The following is a 14,664-nucleotide window of genomic DNA, read 5'->3' on the forward strand; positions in this document are numbered from 1 at the left end:
TATTGAAGCTCAGAGAGAGATAGTCGTGGGGTGTATTGTGTCTGTGAAGACTTAATTTTGATATAAGCCTCTGCTGACTCTGACAAGTTTTAGTGTTTGAATATTGTTGCTTGGGCCCTCACAGCATATGAGTGCATGCCACTGAAAAACAGTAATAACCTTTAATAGAAGCATTTTTTGCTAATTGAAATATATTGCAAAAATACTTTTTATTTAAAAATTAAATGCATCCATGCATATTTCTCTGTTGACCTTTCTGACCCTAAAACTGCAGATGACGACATGTGATGGTCATCCACACACTGCCATTACGGAGGATGATGACCACGTGTCGTCATCCTAGGGGGCACCTTTGAGAGCCCACCTATAGTCTTACGTGGCTTGCAAGGTGGTGTTGGGTAAGGCCTCGGTTGGGGAATTCCTAGTATGTAAGTGACGTCACCATGTTTGGGCATGGTGACGTCACTTCCGGGGTTTCTAGACAGTGACAGCCTTACTAAGTAGGAGAAGGGAGCTTGGTGTGAGGTTGCTTATTAAATCCCGTCTATCTCAGTTCCCTTAACTCCTACAGACCCCCAAGACACTCCGTTGGAAAGGTAATTGCCTGTCGTGCATGTAGTGTATAACATTTTAAAATATATATATTTTAAGGAAGGGGGGTCTCTCTCGGTCTGTGTCTGTTAAATGATCATAAAGGCCTAGAAACCCACATGTCCCCTTGTTTTAAAACCCATAGCCCTCTTTTTAAAATGAATCCCCTATATAAGTTGTAATAGCTAGGTGATCACTGTAGTAATAGTGATAATCACCTGGCAGAAATAAATGTACATTTATTTCAGCAAAGGCTCATGGGAGCCCCACGTACAAATCGGTTATATTAATATGCCAAAAGGCCCTAATTTATATGAGGATAATCCCTTATTCTTTTTCATATAGAGTTCATACTTTTTTTTTTTTTTTTAAATCTTGTTTATTAAAATTTGTATGCATTTATTTAGTGAAAGGGTCTCTACAAACTTATAATAGGCCATTAAAAAGGCATAGAGACCCAAAAACCTAGAGAAAAAAACACGCTATTGTTTGCCACATTATTTATTAATGTATTTTAGAAAAAATATAAAAAATGTCACACATTTTGTTGTAGAATTTTCACATCATGATATATAAAATAAAATAGTGGAATAGTTTGAATCTGTTGGACCTGCTAAAAACAACAATATATAATCTGTGGGTTTATCAATGAAAATACAGTGGTTATTAAATGTGAGAAGCAGCTAAAAACCCCAAAACTGCTCCACACAGGGGTGGAAATGGCTCAGCAGTTGGTTTAAATGACCAATTCTGCCTGTCATTTAGCTACTCAAATATCGTTAGTAATGCTATTTATGCCCATAAAAAGTAAATTATTTGGTGTCTCATTTATTAATAATTACAATTCTGTTCTCTAATGGCAGTGGAACTGATGATAGTCAAACTATACTGCCACTAGATGACAGTGCAGTATGATTATTCTACACATGCATCTTTTTCTCTTGTAAGGTGTATCCAGTCCACGGATCATCCATTACTTGTGGGATATTCTCATTCCCAACAGGAAGTTGCAAGAGGACACCCACAGCAGAGCTGTAATATAGCTCCTCCCCTAACTGTCATACCCAGTCATTCTCTTGCAACTCTCAACAAGCTAGGATGTTGTAGGAGAGAGTGGTTAAATATAGTTAGTTTATTTTCTTCAATCAAAAGTTTGTTATTTTTAAATAGTACCGGAGTTGTGCTATTTTATCTCAGGCAGTAAATAGAAGAAGAATCTGCCTGAGGTTTCTATGATCTTAGCAGGTTGTAACTAAGATCCATTGCTATTCTCACATATGTCTGAGGGGATTACACAGATGAGGTAACTTCAGCAAGAGAATGGCGTGCAGTTTATTCTGCTATCAGGTATGTGCAGTTATAATTTTTTCTAGAGATGGAAAACACTAGAAAATGCTGCTGATACCGGATTAATGTAAGTTAAGCCTGAATACAGTGATTTAATAACGACTGGTATCATGCTTACTCCCAAGGGTAATACCCTTATGATATTGCAATATAAACTGGCATGTTTAATCGTTTTTATATATGCATTGGTGATAAAACTTTATTGGGGCCTAGTTTTTTTCCACATAGCTGGCTTAAATTTTGACTAGAAACAGTTTTACTGAGGCTTTCCACTGTTATAGTATAAAAGTTACAGTTGGTGCAGTTAAAATTACAAACTGTGACATCCAGCTTCCCTCAGGAGTCCCCTGTATGCTATATGACATCTCTAAAGGGCTCAAAGGCTTTCCAAAGTCGTTTATTGGGGAAGGTAGGACCACAGCTTGCTGTGGCAGTTGGTTGTGACTGTTAAAAAAAAAAAACAAACAAACAAAAAAAAAGTCTATTTCTCCAACATTGGTGTGTCCGGTCCACGGCGTCATCCTTACTTGTGGGATATCTCTTCCCCAACAGGAAATGGCAAAGAGTCCCAGCAAAGCTGGCCATATAGTCCCTCCTAGGCTCCGCCCACCCCAGTCATTCTCTTTGCCGTTGCACAGGCAACATCTCCACGGAGATGGTTAAGAGTTTTTTGGTGTTTAAATGTAGTTTTTATTCTTCTATCAAGTGTTTGTTATTTTAAAATAGTGCTGGTATGTACTATTTACTCTGAAACAGAAAAGGATGAAGATTTCTGTTTGTGAGAGGAAGATGATTTTAGCAGACAGTAACTAAAATCGATTGCTGTTTCCACATAGGACTGTTGAGATGAAGTAACTTCAGTTGGGGGAAACCGTTAGCAGACTTTTCTGCTTAAGGTATGACTAGCCATATTTCTAACAAGACCATGTAATGCTGGAAGGCTGTCATTTCCCCTCATGGGGACCGGTAAGCCATTTTCTTAGTCAAACAATCAGAATAAAGGGCTTAATATGGGCTAAAAAACTGGTAGACATTTTTATGGGCTAAATCGATTGCTTTATTTGGGCATTTTATTCATATTTATGCTGACAATTTGCATTTATAAACTTGGGGAACGTTTATTAAACGGCAGGCACTATGTTAGACACCTTTTCCAGTCAGGGGGCCTTCCTAGTTGTAGACTGAGCCTCATTTTCGCGCCATTACTGCGCAGTTGTTTTTTGAGAGCAGGGCATGCAGATGCATGTGTGAGGATCTGAAATTTGCTGGAAAAGCTTGTAGAAGGCGTCAATTGGTATCGTATTCCCCTCTGGGCTTGGTTGGGTCTCAGCAAAGGCTATAGCTGGGACTGTATAGGGGTTAAATTTGTAAACGGCTCCGGTTCCGTTATTTTAAGGGTTAAAGCTCTGAAATTTGGTGTGCAATACTCTTAATGCTTTAAGACACTAATTTTTTAACAATTCCTTCATACTTTTTCACATATTCAGTAATAAAGTGTTTTCTGTTTAAAATTTAAAGAGACAGTAACGGTTTTGTTTTAAAACGTTTTTTGTGCTTTGTTGACAAGTTTAAGCCTGTTTAACATGTCTGTGCCTTCGGATAAGCTATGTTCTATATGTATGAAAGCCAATGTGTCTCCCCATTTAAAATTATGTGATAATTGTGCCATAGCGTCCAAACAAAGTAAGGACAGTACTGCCACAGATAATGAAATTGCCCAAGATGATTCCTCGGATGAGGGGAGTAAACATGATACTACATCATCTCCTACTGTGTCTACACCAGTTTTGCCCACACAGGAGGCCCCTAGTACATCTAGTGCGCCAATGCTTATTACCATGCAACAATTAACGGCTGTAATGGATAACTCCATAGCAAATATTTTATCCAAAATGCCTACTTATCAGAGAAAGCGCGATTGCTGTTTTAAACACTGAAGAGCAGGAGGGCGCTGATGATAATTGTTCTGTCATACCCTCACACCAATCTGAAGGGGCCATGAGGGAGGTTTTGTCAGATGGAGAAATTTCAGATTCAGGAAAAATTTCTCAACAAGCTGAACCTGATGTTGTGACATTTAAATTTAAATTAGAACATCTCTGCGCACTGCTTAAGGAGGTGTTATCTACTCTGGATGATTGTGACAACTTGGTCATTCCAGAGAAATTATGCAAGATGGACAAGTTCCTAGAGGTTCCGGTGCACCCCAACGCTTTTCCTATACCCAAGCGGGTGGCGGACATAGTAAATAAGGAGTGGGAAAAGCCCGGCATACCTTTTTGTTTCCCCCCCCCTATATTTAAGAAATTATTTCCTATGGTCGACCCCAGAAAGGACTTATGGCAGACAGTCCCTAAGGTCGAGGGGGCAGTTTCTACTCTAAACAAACGCACTACTATTCCTATCGAAGATAGTTGTGCTTTCAAAGATCCTATGGATAAAAAATTGGAGGGTTTGCTTAAAAAGATTATTGTACAGCAAGGTTACCTTCTACAACCCATTTCGTGCATTGTTCCTGTCACTACAGCAGCGTGGTTCTGGTTCGAGGAACTCGAAAACTCGCTTAGTAGAGAGACTCCATATGAGGAGGTTATGGACAGAGTTCACGCACTTAAGTTGGCTAACTCTTTTATTTTAGATGCCGCTTTGCAATTAGCTAGATTAGCGGCAAAAAATTCAGGGTTTGCTATCGTGGCGCGCAGAGCGCTTTGGCTAAAGTCTTGGTCAGCGGATGTGTCATCCAAGACAAAATTGCTTAACGGTAAAACTCTATTTGGACCAGAATTGAAAGAGATTATTTCAGACATCACTGGGGGAAAGGGCCACGCCCTTCCACAAGATAGGCCTTTCAAGGCCAAAAATAAGTCTAATTTTCGTTCCTTTCGCAATTTCAGGAACGGACCGGCCTTTAATTCTGCATCCTCTAAGCAAGAGGGTAATGCCTCACAACCCAAACCAGCCTGGAAACCGATGCAAGGCTGGAACAAGGGTAAGCAGGCCAAGAAGCCTGCCGCTGCTAACAAAACAGCATGAAGGAGTAGCTCCCGATCCGGGACCGGATCTAGTGGGGGGCAGACTCTCTCTGCTCAGGCTTGGGCAAGAGATGTTCAGGATCCCTGGGCGCTAGAAATAGTTTCTCAGGGTTATCTCCTGCAATTCAGGGAACTACCCCCAAGGGGAAGGTTCCACATGTCTCACTTATCCTCAAACCAAATAAAGAGACAGGCGTTCTTACATTGTGTAGAAGACCTGTTAAAGATGGGAGTGATACACCCAGTTCCAATAAAGGAACAAGGAATGGGATTTTATTCCAATCTGTTCGTAGTTCCCAAAAAAGAGGGAACTTTCAGACCAATTTTGAAAGTTCAAGATGGAAACCATTCGAACGATTCTACCCACTATCCAGGAAAGTCAATTTATGACTACCGTGGATCTAAAGGATGCGTACCTACATATTCCTATCCACAAAGAACATCATCAGTTCCTAAGGTTCGCTTTTCCGGACAAGCATTACCAGTTTGTGGCCCTCCCATTCGGGTTAGCCACTGCTCCAAGGATTTTCACAAAGGTACTAGGGTCCCTTCTAGCGGTTCTAAGACCGAGGGGCATTGCAGTAGTACCTTACTTGGACGACATTCTAATACAAGCGTCGTCCCTGTCAAAAGCAAAGGCTCATACAGACATTGTTCTGGCCTTTCTCAGATCACACGGATGGAAGGTGAACATAGAAAAAAGTTCTCTGTCTCCGTCGACAAGAGTTCCCTTCTTGGGAACAATAATAGATTCCTTAGAAATGAGGATTTTTCTGACAGAGGTCAGAAAGTCAAAACTTCTAAGCTCTTGTCAAGTTCTTCATTCTGTTCCTCGTCCTTCCATAGCGCAGTGCATGGAAGTAGTAGGGTTGATGGTTGCAGCAATGGACATAGTTCCTTTTGCACGAATTCATCTAAGACCATTACAACTGTGCATGCTCAAACAGTGGAATGGGGACTATACAGACTTGTCTCCAATGATTCAAGTAGATCAGAAGACCAGAGATTCACTCCGTTGGTGGCTGACCCTGGACCATCTTTCCCAGGGAATGAGCTTCCGCAGACCAGAGTGGGTCATTGTCACGACCGACGCCAGTCTAGTGGGCTGGGGCGCGGTCTGGGAATCCCTGAAAGCTCAGGGTCTATGGTCTCGGGAAGAGTCTCTTCTCCCGATAAACATTCTGGAACTGAGAGCGATATTCAATGCTCTCAGGGCTTGGCCTCAACTAGCAAAGGCCAGATTCATAAGGTTCCAATCAGACAACATGACGACCGTTGCGTATATCAATCATCAGGGGGGAACAAGGAGTTCCCTGGCGATGAAAGAAGTGACCAAAATAATTCAATGGGCGGAGGATCACTCCTGCCACCTGTCTGCGATCCACATCCCAGGTGTGGAAAACTGGGAGGCGGATTTTCTGAGTCGTCAGACATTCCATCCGGGGGAGTGGGAACTCCATCCGGAGATCTTTGCCCAAATAACTCAATTATGGGGCATTCCAGACATGGATCTGATGGCGTCTCATCAGAACTTCAAGGTTCCTTGCTACGGGTCCAGATCCAGGGATCCCAAGGCGACTCTAGTAGATGCACTAGTAGCACCTTGGACCTTCAACCTAGCTTATGTATTTCCACCGTTTCCTCTCATTCCCAGGCTGGTAGCCAGGATCAATCAGGAGAGGGCCTCGGTGATCTTGATAGCTCCTGCGTGGCCATGCAGGACTTGGTATGCAGACCTGGTGAATATGTCATCGGTTCCACCATGGAAGCTACCTTTGAGACAGGACCTTCTTGTTCAGGGTCCATTCGAACATCCAAATCTGGTCTCCCTCCAGCTGACGGCTTGGAGATTGAATGCTTGATTCTATCGAAGCGTGGGTTTTCAGATTCTGTGATAGATACTCTGGTTCAGGCCAGAAAACCGGTAACTAGAAAGATTTACCATAAAATATGGAAAAGATATATCTGTTGGTGTGAATCCAAAGGATTCCCATGGAATAAGATAAAAATTCCTAAGATTCTCTCCTTTCTACAAGAAGGTTTGGAGAAAGGATTATCTGCAAGTTCTCTAAAGGGACAGATCTCTGCTTTATCTGTCTTACTACACAAAAGACTGGCAGCTGTGCCAGATGTTCAAGCATTTGTTCAGGCTCTGGTTAGGATCAAGCCTGTTTACAGACCTTTGACTCCTCCCTGGAGTCTAAATCTAGTTCTTTCAGTTCTTCAAGGGGTTCCGTTTGAACCTTTACATTCCATAGATATTAAGTTACTATCTTGGAAAGTTTTGTTTTTGGTTGCAATTTCTTCTGCTAGAAGAGTTTCAGAGTTATCTGCTCTGCAGTGTTCTCCGCCCTATCTGGTGTTCCATGCAGATAAGGTGGTTTTGCGTACTAAGCCTGGTTTTCTTTCTAAGGTTGTTTCTAACAAAAATATTAACCAGGAGATAGTTGTACCTTCTCTGTGTCCGAATCCAGTTTCAAAGAAGGAACGTTTGTTACACAATTTGGACGTAGTCCGTGCTCTAAAATTCTATTTAGAGGCTACAAAAGATTTCAGACAAACATCTTCCTTGTTTGTTGTTTATTCTGGTAAAAGGAGAGGTCAAAAAGCGACTTCTACCTCTCTTTCCTTTTGGCTTAAAAGCATCATCTGATTGGCTTATGAGACTGCCAGACGGCAGCCTCCTGAAAGAATTACAGCTCACTCCACTAGGGCTGTGGCTTCCACATGGGCCTTCAAGAACGAGGCTTCTGTTGACCAGATATGTAAGGCAGCGACTTGGTCTTCACTGCACACTTTTGCCAAATTTTACAAATTTGATACTTTTTCTTCTTCGGAGGCTATTTTTGGGAGAAAGGTTTTGCAAGCTGTGGTGCCTTCCGTTTAGGTAACCTGATTTGCTCCCTCCCTTCATCCGTGTCCTAAAGCTTTGGTATTGGTTCCCACAAGTAAGGATGACGCCATGGACCGGACACACCAATGTTGGAGAAAACAGAATTTATGCTTACCTGATAAATTACTTTCTCCAACGGTGTGTCCGGTCCACGGCCCGCCCTTGTTTTTTAATCAGGTCTGATGAATTATTTTCTCTAACTACAGTCACCACGGTACCATATGGTTTCTCCTATATATATTTCCTCCTGTCCGTCGGTCGAATGACTGGGGTGGGCGGAGCCTAGGAGGGACTATATGGCCAGCTTTGCTGGGACTCTTTGCCATTTCCTGTTGGGGAAGAGATATCCCACACGTAAGGATGATGCCGTGGACCGGACACACCGTTGGAGAAAGTAATTTATCAGGTAAGCATAAATTCTGTTTTCGTTTTTTTGATCCGTTTTTTGAACTAAGGGGGTTAATCATCCATTTGCAAGTGGATGCAATGCTCTGCTAGCCTATTACATACACTGTAAAAATTTCGTTTGATTTACTGCATTTTTCACTGTTTTTCAAATTCTGACAAAATTTGTTTCTCTTAAAGGCACAGTACCGTTTTTTATATTTGCTTGTTAACTTGATTTAAAGTGTTTTCCAAGCTTGCTAGTCTCATTGCTAGTCTGTATAAACATGTCTGACATAGAAGAAACTCCTTGTTCATTATGTTTAAAAGCCATGGTGGAACCCCCTCTTAGAATGTGTACCAAATGTACTGATTTCATTTTATGCAATAATGATCATATTCTGTTTTTAAAAAAATTATCACCAGAGGAATCTAACGAGGGGAAAGTTATGCCGACTAACCCTCCCCACGTGTCAGACCCTCGTGTCAGTTTCAAGTTTCAAGATGGAAACTATTCGTACCATCCTACCACTGATCCAGGAGGGTCAATATATGACTACAGTGGATCTAAAGGATGCTTATCTTCACATTCCGATACACAAAGATCATCATCGGTTTCTCAGGTTTGCCTTTCAAGACAGGCATTACCAGTTGTAGCTCTTCCCTTTGGATTAGCTACAGCCCCAAGAATCTTTACAAAGGTTCTAGGGTCGCTTTTGGCGGTCCTAAGGCCGCGGGGCATAGTAGTAGCCCCTTATTTAGACGATATCCTGATACAGGCGTCAAACTTCCAAATTGCCAAGTCTCATACGGACGTAGTACTGGCATTTCTGAGGTCGCATGGGTGGAAAGTGAACGAGGAAAACAGTTCTCTATCCCCACTCACAAGAGTTTCCTTTCTAGGGACTCTGATAGATTCTGTATAAATGAAAATTTACCTTGACGGAGTCCAGGTTATCAAAGCTTCTAAATTCCTGTCGGGTTCTTCATTCCATTCCGCGCTCTTTGGTGGCTCAGTGTATGGAAGTAATCGGCTTAATGGTAGCGGCAATGGACAAAGTGCCGTTTGCACGCTTACATCTCAGACCGCTGCAACTATGCAGGCTCAGTCAGTGGAGCGGGGATTACACAGATTTGGCCCCTCAACTGAATCTGGACCAAGAGACCAGGTATCCTCTTCCCTGGTGGCTATCTCGGGTCTATCTGTCCAAAGGTATGACCTTCGCAGGCCAGATTGGACTATTGTAACAACAAATGCCAGCCTTCTAGGTTGGGGTGCAGTCTGGAACTCCCTGAAGGCTCAGGGATTGTGGACTCAGGAGGAGTCTCTCCTTCCAATAAATATTCTGGAACTAAGAGCGATATTCAAGGCTCTTCAGGTTTGGCCTCAGTTAGCAACTCTGAGGTACATCAGATTTCAGTCGGTCAACATCACGACTGTAGCTTACATCAACCATCGAGGGGGAACAAGAAGTTCCCTAGAGATGTTAGAAGTTTCAAAAATAATTCACTGGGCAGAGATTCACTCTTGCCACCTATCAGCTATCCATATCCCAGGTGTAGAGCACTGGGAGGCGGATTTTCTAAGTCGTCAGACTTTTCATCCGGGAGAGTGGGAACTCCATCCGGAGGTATTTGCACAACTGATTCTCCATTGGGGCAAACCAGAACTGGATCTCATGGCGTCTCGCCAGAACGCCAAGCTTCCGTGTTACGGATCCAGGTCCAGAGATCCCAAGGCGACACTGATAAATACTCTAGCAGCGCCCTGGTCTTTCAACCTGGCTTATGTGTTTCCACCGTTTCCTCTGCTCCCTCGACTGATTGCCAAGATCAAGCAGGAGAGAGCATCGGTGATTCTGATAGCACCTGCGTGGCCACGCAGGACCTGGTATGCAGATCTAGTGGACATGTCATCCTTTCCACCATGGTCTCTGCCTCTGAGACAGGACCTTCTACTTCAGGGTCCTTTCAACCATCCAAATCTAATTTCTCTGAGGCTGACTGCCTGGAGATTGAATGCTTGATTTTATTAAAGCGTGGCTTCTCCGAGTCAGTTATTGATACCTTAATACAGGCACGAAAGCCTGTCACCAGGAAAATTTACCATAAAGTATGGCGTAGATATCTTTATTGGTGTGAATCCAAGGGTTACTCATGGAGTAAGGTCAGGATTCCTAGGATTTTATCTTTTCTCCAAGAAGGTTTGGAAAAAGGATTGTCAGCTAGTTTCTTAAAGGGACAGATTTTTGCTCTGTCTATTCTTTTGCACTAGCGTCTGGCAGATGTTCCAGATGTTCTGGCATTTTGTCAGGCTTTAGTTTGAATCAAGCCTGTGTTTAAACCTGTTGCTCCACGATGGAGCTTAAACTTGGTTCTTAAGGTTCTTCAAGGAGTTCCGTTTGAACCTCTTCATTCCATAGATATCAAACTTTTATCTTGGAAAGTTTTTTTTTTTTTTTTTGGTAGCTATTTCCTCGGCTCGTAGAGTCTCTGAGCTATCTGCCTTACAATGTGATTCTCCTTATCTGATTTTTCATACGTATAAGGTAGTCCTGCGTACCAAACCTGGGTTCTTACCTAAGGTGGTATATAACAAGAATATCAATCAAGAGATTGTGGTTCCATCCTTGTGTTACACAATCTGGACGTGGTCTGTGCTTTAAAGTTTTACTTACAAGCTACTAAAGATTTTCGTCAAACATCTGCTTTGTTTGTTGTCTACTCTGGACAGAGGAGAGGTCAAAAGGCTTTGGCAACCTCTTTTTCTTTTTGGCTAAGAAGCTTAATCCGCTTAGCCTATGAGACTGCTGGACAGCAGCCTCCTGAAAGGATTACAGCTCATTCCACTAGAGCTGTGGCTTCCACTTGGGCCTTTAAAAATGAGGCTTCTGTTGAACAGATTTGCAAGGCGGCGACTTGGTCTTCGCTTCATACTTTTTCTAAATTTTACAAATTTGATACTTTTGCTTCTTCGGAGGCTATATTTGTGAGAAAGGTTTTACAGGCAGTGGTTCCTTCCATTTAAGTTCCTGCCTTGTCCCTCCCTTCATCCGTGTACTTTAGCTTTGGTATTGGTATCCCACAAGTAATGGATGATCCGTGGACTGGATACACCTTACAAGAGAAAGCACAATTTATGCTTACCTGATAAATTTATTTCTCTTGTGGTGTATCCAGACCACGGCCCGTCCTGTCATTTTAAGGCAGGTAATTTTTAAATTTAAACTACAGTAACCACTACACCCTATGGTTCCTCCTTTCTCGGCTTGTTTTCGGTCGAATGACTGGCTATGACAGTTAGGGGAGTAGCTATATTACAGCTCTGCTGTGGGTGTCCTCTTGCAACTTCCTGTTGGGAATGAGAATATCCCACAAGTAATGGATGATCCGTGGACTGGATACACCACAAGAGAAATAAATTTATCAGGTAAGCATAAATTGTGTTTTTTTAGCTAGATTGTAGAAGAGCAAGATTATTTCTGGTTAAATGCTGGCAGCAGAGGAGCTAATAATCTGCTATATGATCATTGAGATTTGAAAGCTATCAAAATGTTTATTGATTAGTTTCAGTCTCAATTGCTTTTCGTTGCTTCTTAAATAAAACACGGAATAAATGATTGGTTCACTGTACATTCACTAACTTCACTCCGCTTCGCCATATTTGCAGCTGCTGGGTCTGTATGTTCCCAGCAAATGACTTTATGCAGCTCAGTACCTCACTGTGACAGCTCATTGAAAGACAAATAAAAATCAGTGACCCAATTACTTGACTGTAATTTTTAGGATTAAGCAAATACTATATGAAATGCCTTTATTTGATGAAAACAGTCATTTCAGTTGTTGTTTTTGTTTTTTATCAAACTATTTCAGGTTCAGCCTGGAGAAGGGAATAAGGCAGCTTTGTCAGATATGAGATCTCTTTCTGGAGGAGAACGTTCTTTTTCAACTGTATGCTTTGTGCTTTCTCTGTGGTCAATTGCTGAATCACCATTCAGGTGCCTGGATGAATTTGATGTTTACATGGTAAATGTTTCATTATTATCTGCCAAATAATGTGTATGGTATACGTTTATAATTAGAATAATTAAATACTACAGGGACAGTAAAAATTCTCGAATCACATTACATTCTGTTGTGTTGATATAGAATAATATATGTAAAATATATATAAAAAAACACATGCTTTCTTTCCTAAGATATGGTGAGTCCACGACGTCATCAATTACTGTTGGGAATTTCACTCTTGGCCAGCAGGAGGAGGCAAAGAGCACCACAGCAAAGCTGTTAAGTGTCACTCCCCTACCCATAATACCCAGTCATTTTTTTTGTCTCTGTTAAATGGGGGAGGTGAAGTTTTGGTGTAAATATTGGATTTCTTTTGCTAAAAGCAAGTTTTTGGGTATAGCTGTACTAAACGTCAATCTCTTCAGTAGAGTAGTGGTAGCTTTAAAACAGTTAGGAACTTGTAAGGTGGGCCTTGCTGTGTTTTCCTAACATGTCGCTTCCCTAGTACAGAAAGCCAGAGTAGGTTTACTTTGTTTTTTCTTTTTTACACAGGTCTCTGTAAGGATTGGCTTCCCTTTTACGCCGGGTGTGCTATCCTCCTGCCGAACAGCTAGATGTGCAGGTATGTGCCTTTTGTCTTCTGGGGCTAGGAGACTGGCACTGTGAGGGTTAATTTGAATCCAAATCTGCATTTATTGTGGGAATGAAATCTTGAGTTCAGGATAGATTATGGCAGGGGTGGTTTATTATGTGACTTAGAGACAGGGATTCATCTCCTTTTTGGGTAACAAGGCGTTAACCCCAATCCGGTGGCTCAATTTTATTTTTAAATGAAGAGGATTTTACTCAATCGCATATCATTACGATCATTGCAGGCTCTGGCGCAATCATTTCTGTCAGAGAGCGGCTGTGGGGTTTTCTCTTTGTCTCTTCCGGCTAGAAACGCGTGCTTACATGTGTGATGAAGTCTCTTTTGACGGTTATATGACCATTTGCTCCGTCTCTGCTTAGAAGCGGTTGAAAGAATCCGGTCTTGCAGTTCAGTGTTTTTCCTTACAGGAGGGGCAGGTAGGCACCCCATCTAACGTCTGAGGTGTAGAGTTGGTCAAATTTTAGAACTTATATTTGTATATTATTTCTTGCTGCTCAAGTTTATATTGCATTATTGGGTGACTTGCTTCAAGCTAAGAGGCATTATTTAAAGTAGCAGTACGTCTAAGGTTAAATACATTTTTTTTTTCTGCCATGGAATAGGATTATGTTTCCATGGACTATTGTCTGCTTTGCTTAGAAAACCTAATTGTTTCGCCCTTGCAATTTTGTTCCTCATGTATAGAGAGGACTTTGAAAAATAAAGATAAACTTTTTGTTTCTGAGCCAACTGTCTCTCAGGATGATGCTGTTCAGGCAATGCCACAGCTTTCTCCTCAAACATCCCTTAGTGGCGTCACATACAGTGCCCTTCGGTTCCTCTCAGGCTCCTGGAGGAGTGTATTTTCAAGCAGAAATTGCGGCTCAGGTATCCTCGGTGGTATCTACGGCCTTGTTTGCCATTCTCTATGCTAAATGGAAAACACAAGAGGAATGTTAAAGATTTAGATGCTACGGTTTCTGTCCCAAACTCTGCTACCCAGATTGCTCTCTCTCATAAGTCTGAGGAGGATACATCAGTAGCCTCTGAGGGTGAAATCTCAGATTCTGAAGGCGTAATTCCTTCATCTGATGCTAAAGTAGTATCCTTCAGATTTAAGCTTGAACACCTCCATGTATTGTTAAAGGAGGTTTCCTTCTTAATATGAGGAGAGTCCACTGCTTTGTTCCTTACTTGTGGGAAATACAGAACCGGGCTACCAGGAGGAGGCAAAGACAGCCCAGCCAAAGGCTTAAATACCTTCCCCACTTCCCTCATATCCCAGTCATTCTTTGCCTTTCGTCACAGGAGGTTGGCAGAGAAGTGTCAGAAGATAGAGTAGTTCCTTATGAGGGGTATCTACCCTTTGAAATGGGACTGGAGTTTTAAGTAGTCATGTCAGCCTCTCAGTGAGAGCATTGGCGAAAGTTAGGTTTTGGAGATGCAGGGAGAGTCTTTCTGCGAATGCATCCAGACTCGTATTTACAGCTCCTAAGCAATCAGTGTTGATGAGTTTCACTGCCTGCTTTCATCACTCAAGTCCATGTCAGGAGCGATCCTAAAAGACTGTCATACTTGAGAGTCTGTGTTTCTGTTCCACGGCATAGATTCCAGTAAGATTGTTTCATTTTTTACACATATGGTAACGCTAGAAGACAGGGTCACAGTGTGGCTCCTTTTATCTGTATGGAATCAAGGGTTAATATATCCTGAGGGGGGATAATTGAACAGTGGGGATTAATCTAATACATTTTTATTTGATTTATACTGCGTTATGT

The 14,664-nt window shown here is 41.9% G+C and overlaps 1 protein-coding gene across 1 annotated transcript in view; it reads left to right on the forward strand.

The window, feature by feature from the left end:
• SMC6 (structural maintenance of chromosomes 6) overlaps nucleotides 1-14,664 on the forward strand; it is an 869,177-nt gene that overhangs the window by 786,348 nt on the left and 68,165 nt on the right. The window contains 4 exon segments of the mRNA XM_053711237.1: nucleotides 492-518; nucleotides 2,167-2,191; nucleotides 7,527-7,545; nucleotides 12,121-12,273. Of these exon segments, the coding sequence (XP_053567212.1) occupies nucleotides 492-518; nucleotides 2,167-2,191; nucleotides 7,527-7,545; nucleotides 12,121-12,273 (224 nt within the window).

The sequence above is a fragment of the Bombina bombina genome, chromosome 4, assembly GCF_027579735.1.
Source record: "Bombina bombina isolate aBomBom1 chromosome 4, aBomBom1.pri, whole genome shotgun sequence".
Lineage (NCBI taxonomy): Eukaryota > Metazoa > Chordata > Amphibia > Anura > Bombinatoridae > Bombina > Bombina bombina.